The sequence below is a fragment of the Salminus brasiliensis genome, chromosome 10 (genome assembly GCF_030463535.1).
Source record: "Salminus brasiliensis chromosome 10, fSalBra1.hap2, whole genome shotgun sequence".
NCBI classification, from domain to species: Eukaryota; Metazoa; Chordata; class Actinopteri; order Characiformes; family Bryconidae; genus Salminus; species Salminus brasiliensis.
This window is the reverse complement of record NC_132887.1, coordinates 7,079,367-7,100,760: the sequence shown is the minus strand read 5'-3', so window position 1 is coordinate 7,100,760 and position 21,394 is coordinate 7,079,367. Positions and strand designations below refer to the sequence as shown.

Genomic DNA, 21,394 nt, shown 5'->3' with positions numbered 1-21,394 from the left:
CCTCATTTTCACTTCTTTTCTGGTTCTTTTTCTTCTTCTTCTGTTGTTTAATGGGTGACGATAGTCTGCCTCAACTTCCTTTGTCTGGAGGTCTGAATCATCCACTAAGCGATTTCACACTGTAAACCAACCCAACCATGGTTTGATCTGAAACTAGAAAGTATTGGGACACCTGCTCATTTGTTGTTTCTCCTAAAATAAAGTATATTAAAAAAGAGTTTATGCTGCTTTTATTGGAGTAATTGGAGTAAATGCTTTTATTGTCTCTACTATCCAGCGAAAAAGGGTTTCTACTAGATTTTGGAGGAGCAACAAGAGTACAAGTCAGAATTTTGGCTGATCACCACCTCACCTTCACCTTCACTTCAACTCCCCAACTTATCCCAACAGTATGGGATGGAGCACCAACCATCGTTCAAGAGAGCACTGGTCCACTGCTCCACAACTCAATGCCGGGAGGGTTAATACCCCTTTAGCCCACAACAGGTTCAATAGGTTGATGTTTATCTGCTCCAGAGAGTCCTGTTCTATTGGCAATACCTTTTAACAAGGACTAAACAAACTATGTGTGTCTATGCCAGCAATAGGTGCAGCGGAATGCCTTCATTAGAAAGGGTGTCCACAAACATTTGACATTTTGATTGGGACCAAACTGAACCAAACAGGAACGTCTGAGATAAAATACCACTAGAATTGCTTTAGTCTTCAGTCCAACAGTACACTCTTTAAAATAAAGGTGCTACACATGGTCCTTTGATTGATGTAGAGCCACATTTGGTTCCATAAAGAACCATGTTTGTAGTAAGAGATGTGTGCAAAAGTGTGAAGAACCTTTTAAAGGTCCGAGGAAGCTTCTGCTTGATGTGGTCCTTTACCAATTGAAAGGTTCCTCATGCTCACAAATCTCTATTACAAACATGGTTCTTCATGCAACCAAGGGTGCTTCTTGTATGGAATCACTCAAAGAACCATTTGTAGAAGCTTTATTTTTAAGGGTGTAGAGTGTAGACTAAACTGCAGTTGTAATAATAAAATACCATTAGAAATGCGTGGATAATTCATGTCCAGAAAAACAGCCCAGAGGGTCCAAATGTGGCCACATAACTTCAATTCCCGTCTGAAGATTACTGACTGAATAAACAGTCTGCAGTTCAAGAGTTTAAAGTTGGTGTAATCATAATTACTTCAGAAGTTGACTGCAGAACTCACATAAGTGTCATTCTGTATCACTGTAGATCAGCCAATTTCTAAATCTGCTCAAAGCTGCAAGCCAGGCCACATCTTATGCCAAACTCATCAAAATATGACAGTGGTTATAAATGCTATAACTCCAGCTAACAGAAGAGACTGATAATGCAGACTCAAACACTGGTTCACAATCAACAGCAGTGGCAGATGAAACAGAAATATTGGATTAAAAGGCTGATTAATTGTTTACAAAAACCTCTTGATGGTAATTAAATTAAGCATATAAAGCTTGATTGTGCATTTACCTTCTCATTTATCTCATTCTTACAGAGCTCCTTAACCTTTAGAAGTAGGAAGTCATTACTGCAGTTCTGCCAGACGTTTATGTTAGCAAAATATCCAAAACGACCCAACTTCGCAATGTAGTTAATTACATAATGGACAAAAGTATTGGGACACCTGCTTAGTCCTTGTTTCTTCCAAAATCACAGATGTTAAAGAAAGTCCATCCTGCTTTTGCTGGAGTAACTGTCTCTGTTTCCCAGGGAAGAAGGCTTTCTATGACATTTTGGAAGAGCACTGCTGTGAGGATTTGATTGCATTCAGCGACAAGAGCTTTACCTCAGCCTCAACTCCCTAACCCATCCCAAAAGTATTGGATGGAGCACCAACCATAATTCCATGAACTCCATCACTGGGGCTTGATACCCCTTCAGCCAATGCCTGGCATTGGAAATGGGCACAATAGGTTCATGTGATCTGCTGTATAGAGTCATATTCTATTGGCAGTACTTCTCTACATAGACTAGACAAGCTGTGTATGTGTGTGTGCATTTGCACATGTAAAGCAGCTAAATGCATTCATTAGAAGGGATGTCCACAAACATCTGGACATATAGTGTAAGTGAGAAATGATGAAACCCCTTGAACTCTTCCTATATACTTATATAACAGTCTAGTAGACCGGTTGCCAACAACAACAACAAAAAAAAAGCTCAGATGTACAGATGAGGATGTGTTGGATCCTTGAAGGCATCTATCACTTCTTTTCTGCCAGCAAACCAATGCAAGATGCCACACCGCTCAGCAAGTGACAGAGTGGGCTGAGGAATGAAAAAGGTCAGATGAGGTCATGGAAACACCATCACCAGGTTACTGAAAGCCCATTGGAAGCTGGTGGGACTGTGTTGGGAAAGCCACTATAGGAAAATGTGTGGGCAGCAGTGAAGAAAATTTGCAGCAGTTGCAGCAAATGTTAAGAGCTGTGAGATGGTCGTCAAAGCCAGAGGAAGAGCTAGAAAGAGTAGTGCTGGGTGATAGGACCTCAAATCAGTCTCATGATTAATTGAACATTTTGCCTCAATTATGATTAATGAATGATTACAGAAGCTGCTCGAGTTGCTCAGTGTTGCAGACTGGATGGGGCGAAGTCATGTGACTATACACTCATGGTAGGATGTGTTTAAGGGGGCAGTACATGAACACACACAGTGTGGAAAGTGCTAACAGTATTAAATAAATAAATAATCAATAAGGCGGTAAATTATGTCCTGATGGTCACTTTTGATTCATTGAGGAATTGCCCAGTCCTAATCTACAGAGTACCAATTCACTCTTCCCTTTGTCTTCTAATTATGTTTCTTTTTTTGGTGTGTATCAGTGATTATTACACACTAATGTTAGAAATAAGTGTATTTTAAGGTGGTCTCCAACCCTGCTCCTAGAGAATTTAGCTTCAACTCTAAACCACCTCACCTAATCCAACTAGTTTAGAAGCCCCCAGAAGTCCTTGATTGTCTGACCACCAGCCTAGAAGGTTTATATAAGACCAAAATCAGAAGCACTAGAGGTGAAGTCTCCGCTGAAAGACGGAACAGGAATGTACCTGGGCCGCTGGCGGGGGATATGGGGCCCGATCGAGACTGGCCTGACCCTGCCGGTGAGGCGGCAGGCGAAGGTGAGGGTCCGCTGCGCATGCTGGAGAGGCGGGGCGAGGTGTGTGGAGAAAACGGAGACTGGGCCTGGTTACTCTGCTCTCCTTGACTGCTGCTGGAGCCAGAGGCGCTGACCGCTGAGCTGAGGGCAGCCTCAGTCCCTGTGGGCAGATCATCGATGGAGCCAGACAGGTCCTGGAAAAAGAAACAATAATAGAAAGAGTAGTGTGAGTGACGCACAGTGACTGGCAGTGTGTCAACAGGGCAACAGGTCGTCAAACACTTAACGGTGTAACTTTGACACATTTGGAGCTATTAGACTTCACGATAATTAAGGATGCTTCGATGGAAGAATTATATATAGGGCTGGATTTCCCTCTTAGCACAAATGTTGATGTTAAATGGTAGATTGTTGTAAAATGAAGGAGCGAGTATCACATGAAACACCCTCTCTACCAGTTAAGATGAAGATCATAATGCTATGATCCTGTTACAGCTGAGCCTGAGTCTATCAGCTGTTCTGAACCTGATAACCCATGCTGCCGGTACTTGACTTAAGTTAAGTTAAATGACCAGTCACTGAAAACAAAGCGTTTTACACAGGTACACATGCTTCAGGCACATACCTATAGACCTATATTGCGTACTGTGTACTCTGTGTATGACCTTGATATAAATACATGTACCGTTACACCCCTAAATCTACATTAATAAACTGTTGAAACTGGGATTAAAGCCACCTGGAGCGAAAGTCTGCTCTTCTTCAGTTCGATAATTATATATATTTTTAATTTCATTAAACTCAATTTTATTTATATAGTGTTTTTACAACTGATATTGTCCCAAGGCAGCTTTACAGCGATCCAAGTCCAAGCAAAAGGTGACAGTGACAAAAAAAACTCCCTCAGATCAAGAGGAAGAACCCTTGAGAAGAACCAACACTGTAAAAGGGAACCCAACACCTTAACAGATGACAGAACAACAAGAATAACTGAGCAGAAAACATGAGATCCATATAGTTATGAATATTAGCCAAATCTAAACATCTGTCAGTCCAATATGGTGACACTTTGATAAGTCCAATATCACAGTGTCAGTATGTGTCCCATTATATGCCCAGCGATGATTAAAGAAGGTAGGAAAGCAAACTCTGAGATCATAAATAGTACTAGTGTATTAGTCTGGCTCTTCAAACAGCCTCAATAACCGCTTTTTCTCAGTTGTGTGCAATCCTGGGTGCCGCACAGCTGCACTGTTCGCTAGTGGTAGAACGTGTTAGGTAATGATTGGCGAAGCCGGCAATTACACAAAGAGGTGTTAGCAGAAGCAAGAACCAAGCCAGTCCAAATATTCAACGAGTTGGGTCGTTTTCCAACGTGGCCCAAATCCAATTTGTTTGCCGCTCTGCTGCAAATTGCTCTGTGCATTGAGTCTCCAAATAGCTGTCAGCTACTCCCAGTTGGCATCTTGTATCACTTAATTCGCTCCTGAAGCATGTAATTGTCATAATAAGAAAAATATTGAGGTGATAATAGCCACTTACTTTGAAATACCCGGAACCCCGTATAATAACTTGCCCATTTCTCACAGTATTTGGAGGGGCCAGTCATTTTTGGACCAGACACCCTGTGTGTTACCAATGGCCCCCCATTTACTGCTGTCAGGAAAAACTGTCACTCAGGAGCGATGCAATGCATGGGGGAATGTCTCACAACAAGCCGTGGACAGACAGAAACACACACACACACAGACAGACACACACACAGAGCTAAAAGCATTTCAATAAGCGAGGGAAATGCTACACTGTAATTTTGAGAGGAGTGAGATTTGCTTCGCACAAAAGCCCCACCGACAGGCACTCGGAGCGCGCTCAGATGTGAATTAATGAGGAATGCTGGGAGAAAGCATGGAGGGCCACTGCTCTGGTCAAACAGTCTAGACGGGGAGGAGTCGGCGCATTCAGCTGCTTTTCGGTCCAACGGCAGAGACGCTGGCCACCCACAAACACACACACATACACACCCTCACGCATTGACTGCATACAGACACTGACAGCGTTCAACAGCATCTGTATACTCAGCCTGTTAAATGAAGTGGATATAAAATACAGCAATACAGGGCAATATATGAATCCCTGCAATAACGGAAGGTAGAGCACGATACAGACACTAAAACCATTCCCTCACCATCTAAGAGGGCCCGTATTATGAACCGCATATACAAGCACGCACTGCAGTGAACAAACTACTGTAATATTAAGCACAGCAACATATACTGTAAGCAATTCAGCATCTAAGCAGTCTCAGCCTGTCAGCTGAGCCAGACATAAACACAGCAATACACAGTAATACAGTAAATACTGTAATACAGCCAGGTACTGTTTGGCAGAGCATAATACAGATACTACAGCATAGATCATCATGCATGAAATGGCTATATTCAGCCAGAGGAAATGAACCAGATTCAGTGTCAGACTCAGAAGGCAGCAGTACAGTAATGGAGCGTTTGAGACACACAGAGAACACCCTACAGAATTGCAGTGGCGACCCTCCCTAGATGTAGACAGTACTATATTACAGTAGGGTACTGTGAGGCACAGCAGACGCTAGCAAAACTCAACTGGGGCTTGTTTACCAGAGTATTACAATAGCTTGTAAGCATTTAAAGATTTTGTATGTCCAAATGTTTGTGGACACCCCTTCTAATGAATTAGCATTCAGCTAATTTGAGTTGCAACCATTGCTGACACAGCTTGTCTAGTCCCTGTAGAGCAGTAGTGCCAATAGAGTAGGACTCTCTGGAGCAGATGAATATGAACCTGTTGGCACTATGCCTAATGCCAAGCGTGGGTTAGAGGGGTATAAAGTCCCCAAAGCAGTGAGCTGTGAGAATGGAATAATGGTGCTCCATCCAATATTTTTGGCTTTTGGGACGAGTTGAGGAGTTGGGGATGAGGTGGGTAGGTGACCATCCAACATCCTGACCTCACTAACACTCCTATCGCTTGAATGCTACAGCATTGATCTAAAATCTAGAAGAAAGCCTTCCCTGGACAGTTGAGGCAATAACTTAAACAAAAGCAGCATGAACTCTTTTTAATACCCTTGACTTTGGAAAAAAACAATGAATGAGCAGGTGTCCCAAAACTTATATATATATTACACTGAGGCTGCAAAGGCCACAGGCTCACCAACACTGGGTGGTTAAAGACTGGATAAACATGGATAAAGACTGGCTGGTCTGGTAGATGCTACAATCAGAATTTGGAAACAACAGCATGAATTTATGGACCCAATCTGCCTGGTGATGTAATGGTGTGGGGAATGTTGTCTTGGCACACTTTAGGCTGTGAATACCAACCAATCATCGTTTGAATGGCACAGTCTATTCAGAACACTGCTGCTGATCATGTGTAGCCCTTCATGCCCACAATTTACCCATCTTCAAATGGCTACTTCCAGTGTGATGATGCACCACATCAAAAAGCAAAAGTCTCTCAAACTGGGTTCATGAAACCAGTGTTCTTCAGTGGTGGTTTTTCTCAGTGACCAGATCTGAGTCCAATACAACACCTTTGGAAAGTGGTAGATCGTCTGCAGGAATCATGTGATGCAATCATGTCATGGGCCAGAAACTCAAAGGGATGTTTATAACCTCTTTGGAATCCATGCCACCAAGAATTGAGGCTGTTTTGAAAGCAAAGGGGGGCAATTCCCAAAATTCGCAGAGCTATTAGCATCAGCTTACAGTTCTAATATCAGTGCATCCCTAGTAGATACAAGCACAGCAAGGTCCTGCAGTACACAAAGCACTGTTATACAGTAGCACAGCAACGGGCAGAGCATGATCCCTTCAATTAGAGTCTACATTTCTGCTCAGATTAGCAGGTGAGACAGTCAGTGTGCTTTCTGAGTGTGTGTGTGTGTGTGTGTGTGTATGAGTGTGTGAGAGAGTGTGAGAGTCAGCACACTGCCACTTCACCCCGGCCCACGGGCAGGGGGATTTCGCACTCCAGCTGACGGAGGTAGAAGGTCATGAATAAACACAGTGGACTGGTGCTGTCCACTCTCATTAGTGCTGATCTCTGGGGGCCCAGCAACCTGCAACCCTCGCTCACTGTAGCACAAGTCCCACCCGACTGGGGGTCTGGCTGAGTCAGCCGGCCCGGGACGCCTCCCGCTGAGGGGGTAGACAGAGAGTCACTGTGGGGGAGGCTGAGCTGGCCAGGCTGTCGCTGCTCCGTCTCTGTCTGGAGCTTAAATTTGATAGATCTGACTTAACTGGATGTAGCAATGCAGTCGTGGTGGGAGACTGAACATGGAGATGGACAAGGCCAAGGACAGTGGAAGGGACTGGGACAGATCCATCGGAATTGGGCTCAAAGCAGTCTCTGAGCCCAGAGTAGGCTCGGCTACTCAGAGTAGACCCTCAGCCCTTATTTGTCGATTAGAGGTCAACTAAAAATGAAGATACACTATATGGACAAAAGTATTTGGACACCTGCTAATCCATTGTTTCTACTGAAATCAAGGGTATAAAAAATAGTTCATCATGCTTTTGTTAGAGTAAATGTCTCTACTGTCCAAGGGAGGCTTTCTAGTAGATTTTGGAGCATTGCTGTGAGGATCTGACTGCATATAGTGACAAACACGGTAATCAGAATGTCCTCATCCCCAACTCATCCCAAAGGTATTAAGTGGAGTACCAATCATCATTCCAGAGAACACAGTTCCACTGCTTCACAGCTCGATGCTGGGGTGCTTTATACCCCTCTAGCCCTCGCCTGGCATTAGGCTGCATGATGCCAATAGGTTCATGTTTATCTGCTCCAAAGAGTCCTATTTTATTGGCAGTACTTCTCTACAGGGACTGGACAAGCTGTGTGTGTGTTTGCATTTGGACATACAGTGTATGCCTGCAAATGAACGTTTGGACTCGTGTTTGTTTGTTTATTGTCCAGATTTGTCAACAATATCCACATTGATGCTGATTGGCAGTTGCTTTTGGTGTGATATATATATATATATATATAATAATTTATTTATACTTATGAATTGATTGTTCAGTGGCTAGGGGGCACAATGGGGTGCTGTAGCTTTCCCTGGAATATGCTTAGCCTCCTTATAGAGCCACCTTAAGACCTAACATGCTGTGGAGAATTGACACACTCACTACTTTAATATATATATATATATATATATATATATATATATATATACTGGCAGGACTATTCTCTGGTTTGTTGTAACACTTTTTGCCCGGCGGCAAAGGGGTTAAAAAAAGGGGTTAACTTGCTTGATTATCTGAGTTACATGGTGATGGTGTTGCATATCTACCACATGCTTTTACTCTCGTTGTGGTAAAATGTGTTCACATCAGCAGAGAGAGAGGTCTGCTGTGTCAATACTGGGTTAATAGATTTAACTAAACCTATGGGGTACATGAACACCTGTAGCTCTGGGGTCCCACAAATAGGTAAAAAGGCCTCTGTAGACCATTACATATAAGCAGAACCTACTTGTAAAAGGGTTAAGAGGTTAGGAAGTGGATATAAATAGATGTAAATCCAAAACCAATTAAATTAAAGTCTAACTAAAATCTTAAGAGTTTGTATTGATGAAAATGTGTTATGATGTAATAAAATTCACCTAAAGATCTAAAGAAGCTGCTGACACTTTTTATCACTAAATGGTTATTTAATTAGTTTTAACTGTATCTGTATCCAGTCCATTTTTGTTGTTCTTGTCTTTTTCATCTTAACTGTGTTAATCAGTATATAACTACACGCTACTCTATTAATATCATGCTTAATAAATAAACTAATTATTACTTGATGTAAGCGTGGAAAATGATTGCCGTAACATTTGTGTGGAGTTCAAAGAAAACGTAATATTCAGGACCAACTCAAAAATCAACCATCAAATTCTGAACAGTCTCTTTAAAAGCACCTGCCTCAGGCATCCTGGCATGTCTTTCACACAGGCAGTGTGGAGGACCCTTCAGTCTCAGAGTGGCTCTCTCCGGCTCCTCAGTGCTCCCCTAGCGAGTCACTTTGAGTGGAGGGTCCAGCTCTCTAACAAATCTCCACAACTGGCCCTGTGCCACGCCGCCCATCCACAGGGGTCAGCAAAGTCTAATGCTGTTGGCCTGAAGCTCCTTCTCTACTTTCCTGCTTTCCTCCCGACTCCACTCCTCACACAGACTTTAAAAAAATGACACTTACACTTTTCAAAATAAACGTCCCCATGTTGAAAACGGCCCAACAGAAGGACCAGGTTTGTTTACCTGAAGATGTTTTTACATGGTTCTTTTTGTAAATGAGAGGTAGGGTGTGAAGACACAACTGTGCAAATGCACACACACACACAGCTTGTCTAGTCCCTGTAGAAAAGTACAGCCAATAGAATAGGACTATCTAGAGCAAATAAACATGAACCTATTGGTACAATGCCTAATGCCAGGCGTGGGCTAGAGGGGAATAAAGCCCCCCAGCATTGAGCTATGGAGCAGTGGAAGAACTGTGTTCTCTGGAATGATGGTTGCATCTCTAGCCAATACTTTTGGGATGAGTTGGGGAGTTGGGAATGAGATGAGGTGGGGATCATCCAACATCCCGACCTCACTAACATTCTTGTCGATGAATGCAATCAAATCCTCACAGCAGTGCTCCTCCAAAATCTAGTAGAAAACCTTCTTCCCTGGACAGTAGAGACAGTTACTCCAACAAAAGCAGGATACAGTCTTTTAATGCCCTTGAATTCAGATGAAACAATGAATGAGCAGGTGTCCCAATACTTTTGTCCAAAAAGCTTTAAAAAAGCTTTGTCCTAGAACTGCATGTCAAGTTCTAGGACAACTTAGGGTAAAATCTGGCTACTGTTACAAGAACAAGAGCCTATGGGAACTTTTTGAGGTTCTTAATATTTTGCAACACATTTCTCAACAAAGCTCATCAGCATTCTTTATCCACAACATCCCAAAAACACGATATGGACAAAAGTATTTGGACACCAAGTTTTTATTTTTACTATAAGCATTAAAAAGGAGTTAACTCTGCTGTTAATTATGTTTTTTTGTCAAGGGAAGAAGGCTTTCTGGCAGATTTTGAAGCACTGCTATGAAAATTCGATTGCATTTAGCAAAAAAGTATATTATTGAGGTCAGTGTGTTGATGATCACCACCCCACCTAACCTCCAACTCTCCAACTTGTCCCAAAAGTATTAGATGGAGCACCGTTCATCATTCCAGAGAACACAGTTCCACTGCATTCATTAGAAGAGGTGTCCATACATTTTTGGACACATAGTGGACAAGGGCACTCTCTGGGTAAGAAGAACTCCCTGTTCTCTCTTTCTCAGCCCTTCCAGGAAGTGGCTCTTTCCACTGCCCCAGGCTCGCAAACACTTGAGGATGATTCAGTGACCAAAGTCAGGCAGAATCCCTCTTGGCCTGCCCTTTATTGTGGAGTACTGTCCTCCATGCCCAACTGAAGTAGACCAGCCTCTTCTTCTGAAGGACAACAGGAGGAGATTTCACGAATCCATCAGTTAACATGACAAGCAGTCAGCTGGGGTACAATGTTCTTTTTCTTGCTCTGTTCAGGAAAACAAGGTGCTGTTGGTCGTCTGCTATAGGAACAGAGGTCCAGAGCATTACTGACAGGTCAGCAGAAATCATTCTCCTTGAAAAGGATCACAAGACAGTGATTCTGGAGGATGTTTCTCAGTACATCTCCACAAGACAACAACTATTACACCTATTGCACGCCTGCTTTGTAGGCCCTTCCTGACTCATGTTGTCAAAAGCCACATGTTTCTAAATTGTGTTTCATAAATTGTGTTTCTTTTCAAGGAGAATGATTTCTCTCTGTATTTTATTTTCATTTTTATTTTTATTTTCATTTTATTTTCATTTTTACATATATTTTTATATATTTATGTATATTTTATTTATTTAAGTACTGCTGTCTGGGTAAAACTGGGTCCTTGGGTACCACAATTTCGTTCCACCCCATGTACCACATGTGATGCGAATGACAATAAAGTCTCCTTGAATCCTTGAATCCTTGAATAAGAAATGAATTATGTAACTACCAGAGACGGGGACCAGAGTCAGCAGGCCACGGCAGAACCAGGTTCAATAGTGAAGAGCTACATGAAGTAAATGTGCTGTTTAAAGGAAAGAGGCAACATGGAATGGTTAAATAGCAAAAGTTTGTGGACACCCATTCTACTGAATGCATTTAGCTACTTGAAGCTACACAGATGTGCAAATGCACACACACACACACACACACACACACACACACTTGTCTAGCTTGTCTAGTCCCTGTAGAGAAGTGTTGCCCAGTAAAACGGAAAAGGACTCTGTGTGTATTCTCTGGAATGATGGATGGTGCTCCATCTTATCGTTTTGGGATAAGTCCGGGGGTTGGTTATTAGGTGGACCAATAGAAATGCTCCAAAAAGTTTAAAGCTCCAAAATGTAAGGGAAAAAAAAGAAAGTTTTTCTTCATTTGTGGTTTATTTCTTTAGCGTTGTTGTCTAGAGATGATAAAGAAAATGCTCCGCCGACTCCGTCTCCACCTTTTATTACGTAGAAATGCAGAGTCTAGTTTAAGCATCAGAAACTTCTGCTTTAGGCTCACTGTTTAAATAGACAGGAAAAGAGGAGAAGACCTTCAGCCATGTCTCTCCACTGTTGGGTTCTCTTCACTGGCTTCCTGTAGCTGCTGCCTGCATCAGATTCAAAACCCTGACGCTGGTCTACAAAGCCAAGAATGGACCAGCCAGCCCCTCCGTACTTGATGGCAATGGTCAAAAGCCGATCCGCACCAAGAGCACTTCCAGCTTCAAGTACGGCTCGGCTCGACCCGCCATCCCTCAAAATCCATGGAAGACAAGCGTCCAGGCTCTTTTCTGTCCTGGCACCGAAGTGGTGGAACGAGCTTCCCCTGGGTGTCCGAGCGGCAGAGTCGCTCGCTGTCTTCAAACCCAGACTGAAGACCCTCCTCTTCTGAGAGTACTTGGACGATTAGAGTACTATGGTCACCTAATTGACTTGTGTTTAGTAATGTCTAAGCTTAGAGGTATCTCTGAATTATTGGTCTATTCTAACTAGCTAAGGCTTTTCTTGGGTAAATAGCAAAGCACTCTGTAAGTCGCTCTGGATAAGAGCGTCTGCTAACTGCCTTAAATGTAAATGTAACTGACCTTAACCTTTAACCTCAAACTCCCTATTTATAAACAGAGATGCCCAAATAGGTACATTTTCCTAAAATGCAGGCTAAGACTTCATGGAAACTCTCCTCGCTCAGATACCACACCTTCTCCAGCAAAGTTACCATTTTGGAGATACAAGGGTTTTGTGTGACAGCGACAATATGTTCGTTTAATGCAATGCTATGTATTAAAAAATGAAATGTTCATCAAAAATACAACAAAACAATGTAGTTCAGTAGTAAGACTGGAAGAGAAGGAATCAGCTGGGCCTGCTACTGAGGTCTTATTAAAAATACAGTTCAGCAGTACAGTTCAGTTCAGAGGCAACATCTGAGGCTCTTTTTTACTTCTTGACAGCAAACGAAGTCAGTCTGGTGCTGCTTGTCGCCAAACAAGGGGATTAACATAAGGTTTTGGTCTGGCTTTCCTTTTGATCAATGGAAAGCCTCAGAGCTGGTGAGGAAAGCTCAGCTGAGGGGTGTTTTCACTGGGAACAATGATTACAGTCAAACAGTCCGGCTTCCTCTGCTCTCGGCCAGTGGTCTGGACAGTTCTGCTGTATGCCACGCGGGCAGGAGATGGCATTTTAATGGCGCCTAAAGGCTGAAATCTCCGCAGTCCACTTAGCGCGGCGGCATCATTTGTATTCTAGTGAAACGTCTGGGTTTAAATGAAGTCTTTCATGCAAGTGAGCGGCTAAGAAATTGAAGTGCTGTCGCGGCGAGGTAGTGTTTTTCTTCCCACCACAAAGGTTCTGAATTCAAACGGTTTCACACTCAAACGCAGGCACACTGCATCAACACACACACACACATACACACACACATACACACACACACACACACACACAACATGTTTATTTAGTTCTTATTGGATCTGCAAATGTTTTTATTTATGGCATTCTCATTTGCTGTTCTTCACACCCAAACCCACAACAGACTCTCCTGGCGAGCGAGCAGGAGAGGGACAGACAGCAAGAGAGAGAGAGAGAGAGAGAGAGAGACAGAGTGATTCAGAGTCAGAGAGAGAGAGAGGGAGAGAGAGAGAGAGAGAGACAGAGTGATTCAGAGTCAGAGAGAGAGAGAGGGAGAGAGAGAGAGAAAAAGCACTACAGAAATAAATAAATAAATGGCAAATTCCTCATTTTTAATTCAACTGCTCGTTCAGCTTAACCTCTCCTCTCAGCAATTAAAGCTCATGCCACATCCTTCATCCCCCACCCAGCCGGCTAAATAATGCATCCAGTCCCGCACGCATCTTTTATCATCCCAAATGACAGGCATTAGCATATCTCCCCAGTCAATTAGAGCGTGGCAGAATAATCAGGCCATAATTGGGGGTGAGTGGCGGTAATGGCTGGACGCTGGCACATCCCTGGACCAGCGTGGGTCCGGAGGTTCAGGGAGGCCGTCACACTGTGTCGAATCAGCGCTCGCGACTGGACCGTCCACTCTAACCTCTGTATCTCACACACTTCTGCACATACACACACATATACACACACGCCAGTGCTGGTTCTCATCCCCTTCCTGCACTCATCTGCTGTCCTGTCCTCCCCCCTGCGGATGTGGCCCCCTGCGTCCTCATCCATTTCCCTTCTCTCACGTCTGGCTTCTCATCAAATTCTCCTCCCTCTCTCCCTAGTTCGCTCGCTCACTCACTCACTCGCTCTCTATCCATCTCCAGCTCCCTGAAGTCAAAGCCCATATCGAATGGCTCTCCTCCTGCTGCTCATTCACTTGTACCTACTCCCCGAGTCCCAGAGTGCCCCAAAGTGGAGAGAGCCAACAGGGCCAAGCTTCTCTAAAAATTGGCCATTAACACAGCGATCAGCCTGCCGGTCTGAAGGTGGTACTAGAGCTGGATGATATCTACAGGAATCCCAGTGATTACCTGCATAATTAATGAATCTCTTGACTATTACTTGACTAGATGATGAATTATCACAACATTGTCTTCTGAAAAAGAAAAAATATATTAAAAAAACTCTTAATTGAATCCAAGCTGTTGATGGGATGACCCATGTTACCCTAGAACGCCTGAGGATCAGGCCTCATTAGACTTGACAAGGTCTTTGTGTTGTTGAAGGCCTAGACACATTTTGCAGAGGTCCAGAGTGTTACCAAGCTTACCAAGTTACAGACCAAGCAAGACCAACGTTTTGTAGCTCAGACGAATTCCCCACATGACCACTGCTTCAGACCACATCATGTTCATGGGACTTGGTTCTTCTCACTGGTTCCTCCTCACTTTCCTTTTGAGTCTCGGTTCCTCTCCTTGGATCCTGCTCATGCTTTTACATTTACATTTAAGGCATTTAGCAGACACTCTTATCCAGAGCGACTTAGAAAAGTGCTTCGCTATTTACTCAAGAAAAACCTCAGCTAGTTTGAATAGACTAAAAATTAAAAGATCTCTCTAAGTTTAGACTCTACTAAACACAAGTCAATAAGGAGACCACTCTATTATTTGCCCAAGTATTCTCGGAAGAGAAGGGTCTTCAGTCTGGGTTTGAAGAAAGCGAGTGTTGGACTCTGCTGTTCGGACACCCAGGGGAAGCTCATTCCACCACTTCGGTGCAGGACAGAAAAAAGTCTGGACGCTCGTCTTCCGTGGATTTTGAGGGATGGCGGGTCGAGCCGAGCCATACTTGAAGCTGGAAGGGCTCTTGGTGCGGACTGGCTTTTGACCATTGCCAGCAAGTACGGAGGGGCTGGCTTGTCTGTTCTGGGCTTTGTAGGCCAGCGTCAGGGTTTTGAATCTGATGTGGGCAGCAGCTACTGGAAGCCAGTGAAGAGAACCCAGCAGTGGAGAGACATGGCTGAATTTAAGAACGTTGAAGACGACCCGTGCCGCTGCATTCTGGATAAGTTGCAGGGGCCTGATGGTGCGCAAAAGGAGACCAGCCAGGAGAGAGCTGTAGTAGTCAAGTCTGGAAGTGCGAGAGACTGAACAAGCTGAATTTAGAGTCAGAGTTCCTCTTAAAGAGTTCTTCCTCACGGTTTTAGGAAGTTTCTCATTGTAGCCCTGGCACTTCTCAGCAGTCTTTCCTCATATTCTAGGGAAGCTTCTCCTTCTCAGCCTGGATTCCTCTCAGTGGTTCATGATTCCTCATGTTAAGATGTTTCTCTTTTTGTATATTGATGCCTCTCAGAGGTTCATCCTTTTCTTCTTTGGTAGCTATTGGTTCCTCTCAATGGCTCTTTCTCTTGCTCTCAGAGTTGGTCTACATTCATTTTGAGTCTGTTGTGAAATCTGGTATATAAACAATGCTTAACTGAACCACAGTTGCTGGGTATTGCAGACAAGAGGAATTAGTCATGTTAGCCACATTGACCTGGAAAGTTGATAATGTTGCTGTAGTCCGAGGAAAATGCCATGTTCTTGGGGCATCTTCCAAAGGTTAAGTGGTTGACAGAGACCGAGCTAATAAAAAAAAGCCCAGCAAGTCCAAGAAGCAAAGTAAAAAAAGCAAAAAAAGAGAGAGACAGGAACAGACATCTTTAACCAGGTCTTCTCTCCATGTTCCTGTTCCCCTCTCCCCTCCGCCGTCTGTTCTGGGGAAAGCTGAGGATTGATAAAAGAGCAGAGTGAGACGAATGTGGGTTGGTAATGGGTCGGGCAGCGGTACATGTATCGGGAAACATCTGAGACGAGGCAAGGTTAGTTCCCCGCTGTAAGGTTTCCCTTTTGTGCTCGGCAGGCTCTTTTCTTCTTCTCCCTTTGTATTTCCTCTGCTCACTGGGTTCAATGCTACAGAACATTACCTCTGTGTTTTTGGGCTACGCGCATCTCTCCGAGATGAAAGGCCCAATGACGTGCCATTCAATTCTTCTCGAAAGAGGGAAGGGAAAGGAAAAGGAACAGAAGAAATGAAAGAAAGGGGGAGGGAAGCGAACTGAGGGTTTTGAATTGTTTCAATTTAACCTCCAGAGAAAGGACGCAATCTATTACCGTTTACCAAGGCGAAAGCAGAAAGGAAGGGGTGAAGAAGAAGAAGAAGGAAAAAATGTGTATTTGTGAAATGAAAAAGGTCAGCTTTTGAAGATAAGATAGAGCACAGATGGGCGCAGCAGTAGACTGGAACGGTTCATAGGGGCCTGCGAGGGGAAACATCAATATGAACATGCGAGTTTGGAGGGATTTTTGTTCACACCCCCTGCACTCATTTCGGCACGAGATCCACAGCGCTGAGCTCGCGGCCGATGGGGAACGCGTCACTGTCAGAGTGACACTGATAAAAATTAGGTATGCAGGGGCTGATTTGATTGGTGCGATGCAAGCTCATCCTCATCTCGTCTCATTGAGCATGACTCCTGTCATGGTGCCCACTGCCCTAATCCATCAGCCAAGCAACCAGATCAATACAAGATTGGTGAGAGCTATCACATTGTGACCTGCATATCATAATAAATACAGTGCTGGGTGAAGTCTCTGCTGCACCAGTCTCTGCTCCATTCACTTCACACTGTCGTAAAGCAACAGTACCAGTACAAGTGTGTCCTGTTACCTTTTTAGAGGTGCAAATATACAATGTTGGGGTCTCTTCTTATCCGATCTGACTCTCTTATAATCCGATCTTTGTGTGTGTGTATACATAATCCAGCCCCACAGTTTAGATCGGATGAGCTGCTGATTAATACAGTCAGTAAAATCCCTTTATTTTTAGGATCAGTTTCTATAATCAGACATTCTGGACTATGTTGTTTAATATCTTATAATCCAGTCTTACTCTCCTCCCTGACCAATCAGCTGCCAGCTCCTTTACAACACTGCAGTCTAATCACTTCCTGTGTGTGTAAGGTGTGTTGTGGTACACACTCTGGACTGGCATCTGTGGTTGTTGTTCTACTAGTGTGTAATAACTGGTTTATAATGTTTATAAAGTGTTGTGTGTGTGATTTGGGTTTCTATAGTGTGTGTGTGTGTGTGTGTTAGCATTAGTGTTATCTTCCACTCGGTTCTGAATGGGTTCTTCAGTGCTGGTTTATAAACAGAGAAAGGCGAGTGAGCGGTTCTGCGGTTCTCCCGCTGGTAAAACAGAGCGTTTCAGTGAGAGTTTTATAAAGGATCAGATATTATGGTCTGTTTTCATGTTCCACTGTAAAATAGCTCCACACTGCAGAACCTCAACTCCTTTATTTACCTTCTGAGAACGTCCGCACTTCTGCCAGCTGGGCAGTAATGTCCATTAATGGCATCTTGAGGACATCAGATGGCGCTCTGAATAAAGACTCAGGAACTGGATTAGAAATAAAAAAGCCAATACCTGACCCACCAAAATATGTATTGTACTGTATCCTATTGTATCTGTGTTTGTGACTAGCATTTTAGCTTGTGGCTGATGTGTTAGCATAGTGCCAACATATTAGCTTGGAAGCAGAATGTTGATACAGTTCGGACCAAAAGTAACTGGACAGTGACACAATTTCTGTAATTTCTCTGTATGTCACCTCAGTGGGTTTCAAATGGAGCAATGTGATTGGAAGTGTAAACATTGAGCCTTAATTCAACAGCTCTAACTAAAATCCTCAGAAGTAATTGACATATGCATTTTAATGGCCAGGTGTGGACTCTTCACTTGTTATTTCACAGAATTACGAAGACAAACAGGGTTTGGAATTGATACCAAGTATGGAATTTGCATTTGGTAGCTGTCCAGGCCCAATGACAAAGACAAAGAGACAAAGAGACAAAGAGGTGTTGATGCAAGTGAAGGATGGCATTATTAGTCTAAAGAAACAAAACAAACCCATCAGATAGAGATCAGCAATTAAAACAGAACAAATTAACAATCTGACACAATCGTAAGAGGGGAATGCACTGGCGAGCTCAAGATGCAAAATACTGGTAACATTCAAGGCCAGAAAGACCAGATGCTGCCAAAAAATGGGCACCCATGATCCTATCGCAGCTTAACTGGTTGTCCCTCCTTGGACCACTTGTGGTAGATACTGACCACAGCATTTTTAAGATATTATGACTCAGTCATCTGGCCATAAAAAGGTAGCCCCTGTCAAAGTGGCTGAGGTTCTAATGCTAATGATTTTAATCACCTTCAAGAACTGATTCTTCACTTGCTGCCTAATATGTAGATCCCACACCTTGACAGATGTCACTGTAACCAGATAATCAGTATTATTAACTTCACCTGTCACCTGTTTTAATGTTATGGACAATAATTTGGCATGCTTTTTGTTATTTTTTTGGGGGGGATTAGAAAGGGCAAATTAGACTTTGCTAGAAAGATTCTGGGGATTAACATGTACCAGAATGATGGGAAGAGAAAAGTATGCCGATGGAAAGGACAGCCTTATAACCCGAAGCATTCCACATCGTCTGTCAAACATGGTGGAGGCACTGTTATGGGATTGGGAATGTGAGGCAGCAATGGAACAGAGTCACTAGTGTTTGTTGATGATGTGACTGCTAACAGAAGCAGCAGGATGAATTCGAACATTTATAGAGCAGTAATGTCTGTTTAGATTCAGTCAAATACTGATACTTATCATCTACAGCAGGTGCTCTCTCATGTCTACTGTGTGTTTTAGGAGTGAGGTTTGTGTTTACATTATTATATATTTTAATTGTCTAACAGCTGTTATATTGACATACTTAACTAATCCATTACTTCAAATGAAATGGATATGAATAAGTGACCTATTAACATACGGCTTGATTCTAAATGTGCCACGCCGGAGGCGATTTACTTGCTATTCATGCACTGAAATTATTCTCATTAATTGATTTTTTTGGTGGGTAAAAAAAAATGTTTATGATGCAAGACGGTTTACGGTAGCAACAGAAATTTGGCTCAAAGGAATGGCGCGAAGCAGGCTGGGTAATGCATCTACAGAGAACAAAAGAGTGTGACTAACTGTCCATGACGAGTTAAACAAAGGCCTCTATTAATTGGAGATGTTTCATTTTCATTTCAAGCTCTACCCTCTCTTGTTTTCCATCCAATTTCTCGCTGGTTCTCTCTTAGCAGTCAGAGTAGATGCCCTTGCACTCTCTCTCTTTACTGCCCCCCCCCCTCTCTCTCTCTCCCTGTCTCTCTCTCTTCCCTCAAATCCCCCCACCCCCCACCCCCTGCCTTTCTCTCTTTCATTTTAACAATTCACCATGGGCTCACTCCAGCCTACACCTCAAATTGGGAGAGAGAGAGGGAGAGAGAGAAAACAGAGCAAGGAAGTGAGAGAGGGGGTAAAAGAGAGAGAGGGAGAGCGATAGAGAGAGAGAGAGAGAAATCCCACCATGGTTTGGTTCTCGTTTGAAAGACAGCCCTGGTGGAGGCCTCGCTCCCCGGCACTTTCTCCAGAGGAAAAAATCTCATTTATCGGAATTCTGTTAACGTAAGGGGGAAGAGAGAGAAGCGCCTGGCTCGCGGCTGCCTTCATTAACTATGCACAAGACAAACTGCTGACACAAAGTCACAGCGCCCCTCCTCTTCCCTCATCCCTCCATCTCTCCATCCACTATCGACGTGCTGAAGCCCTTCTCCTCCTCCTCCTCCTCTTCTTCTTCTTCCTCTCGCTGCCTGACGGCCGGCCTGCGCGCTGCTGTACTGGCAATTACAATTAAACTGCATCCAGCTTCACACACACTGACACACCACATCAGACCAGGAAGGCCTCAGGATGCTCCCTGACTGCGTATGCGCGTGACTGAGAGTGTGTGTGTGTGGGAGTGTGCATGCATGAATTAAACATGCAATTATGGGAAGCAATTAAATCTGGTATAGAAAGAGAGTGATAGGTCTAGTCAGAGACTGGGTGTGATGGAAAGGTATGGCGTGTTTGATATGAACTAAATAAGAGTTAAAAGAAAGGACTGTTTAAAAGCACAGGAAGCGGCAAAGAGCTTCAATAAACATTTTATAATTATTATATATTTTTATTATTTATTATATATTATAGCATGGACTTCACAAAACCTTCACCTTTAGACATTAGCAGCAGATCCTGTAAGTTCTGTACGTTGGGAAGTGAGGCCTCCATGGATCACATCAATGGGCCTTGGGAACCCACCCGACCATGACTCTTAACCGCTCTTGGCACTTAACTGGTGGTCTTTTCATTAAACACTTTTGGTAGACACTGATCACAGCATTTCGGAGATGCTCTGAGCTCTGATCCAGTCATCTAGCCACCACACGGGTGCCACTGTAACCAGATAATCAACGTTATTCACGTCACCTGTTAGTGGTTTTACTGTTATGGCCAGTGGCATTTGATGTATTTGGGTAGGGGGGGGGATTATTTCTTCTAACTGCAACAATTTAAACACACAGATATATTATTGTATATAAATAAATAAATAATTAAATGTTTCCACCATCTCTAGTTCAGTAAGAGGTTCTAATGCATATTCAAATCTTTACATTTTTAAATATTAATTTATTCATTCATTTATCTGATCACTCGCTTGTATTACTTACTTATCTTTTTATAGAACCAGCTAGTTTTTTATTATCGTTAGGTTACGATTGGCGGGTTGTGTCAGGAAGCAAGTGTGAGTTATCTTTATTAGACCTTACAGAACTTACAGAACTAATAAGAGCAGCTATTTCCATACAGAATTAATACAAAAAATAAGCCCCAAAAACATAAACTACACGAACAAACAAAACAGAACCATCAAGAAAACCAAAATGACAGAAACGCAAAGCAGACAGAAACTAAAGTAATGCTGACACAGTGCAAAAACAGGGGTATAAGAGCACAGGAAAAAAAACAGGAACACCAGGGGAGGATAACAAGGGGGCAGGGCTACAAAGGAAACACAGGTGGGTCCACTAATGACTAGACGGAGCTAGGGGCGGAGACAAGTACACAAAACAGAGCCGTGTGCTGAAGAGGACATGAGGAAACCACAACAGAGCACAGACAGCAAGACAAGAAAAAGAAAACAGGGCAAGACGGAGACACGCGTCGCACTGTGAAGAAATAAGGTATAAATAAATGAATATTTTACAGCATTATACAAGCTTTCACACAATATGCATCACGATATTTAGTTTGGCTGAGGTTTGCTAAGTTGTAATAGGC

At 43.2% G+C, this 21,394-nt stretch overlaps 1 protein-coding gene across 3 annotated transcripts in view; it reads right to left on the bottom strand.

Moving 5' to 3' along the window:
- LOC140564036 (AT-rich interactive domain-containing protein 1B-like) overlaps nucleotides 1-21,394 on the bottom strand; it is a 259,481-nt gene that overhangs the window by 70,350 nt on the left and 167,737 nt on the right. For all 3 annotated transcript variants that reach the window (XM_072689070.1, XM_072689072.1, XM_072689071.1), the window contains one exon: nucleotides 3,074-3,317. In XM_072689070.1, coding sequence (XP_072545171.1) covers nucleotides 3,074-3,317 — 244 coding nt within the window. The remainder of the gene's footprint in view (nucleotides 1-3,073; nucleotides 3,318-21,394) is intronic.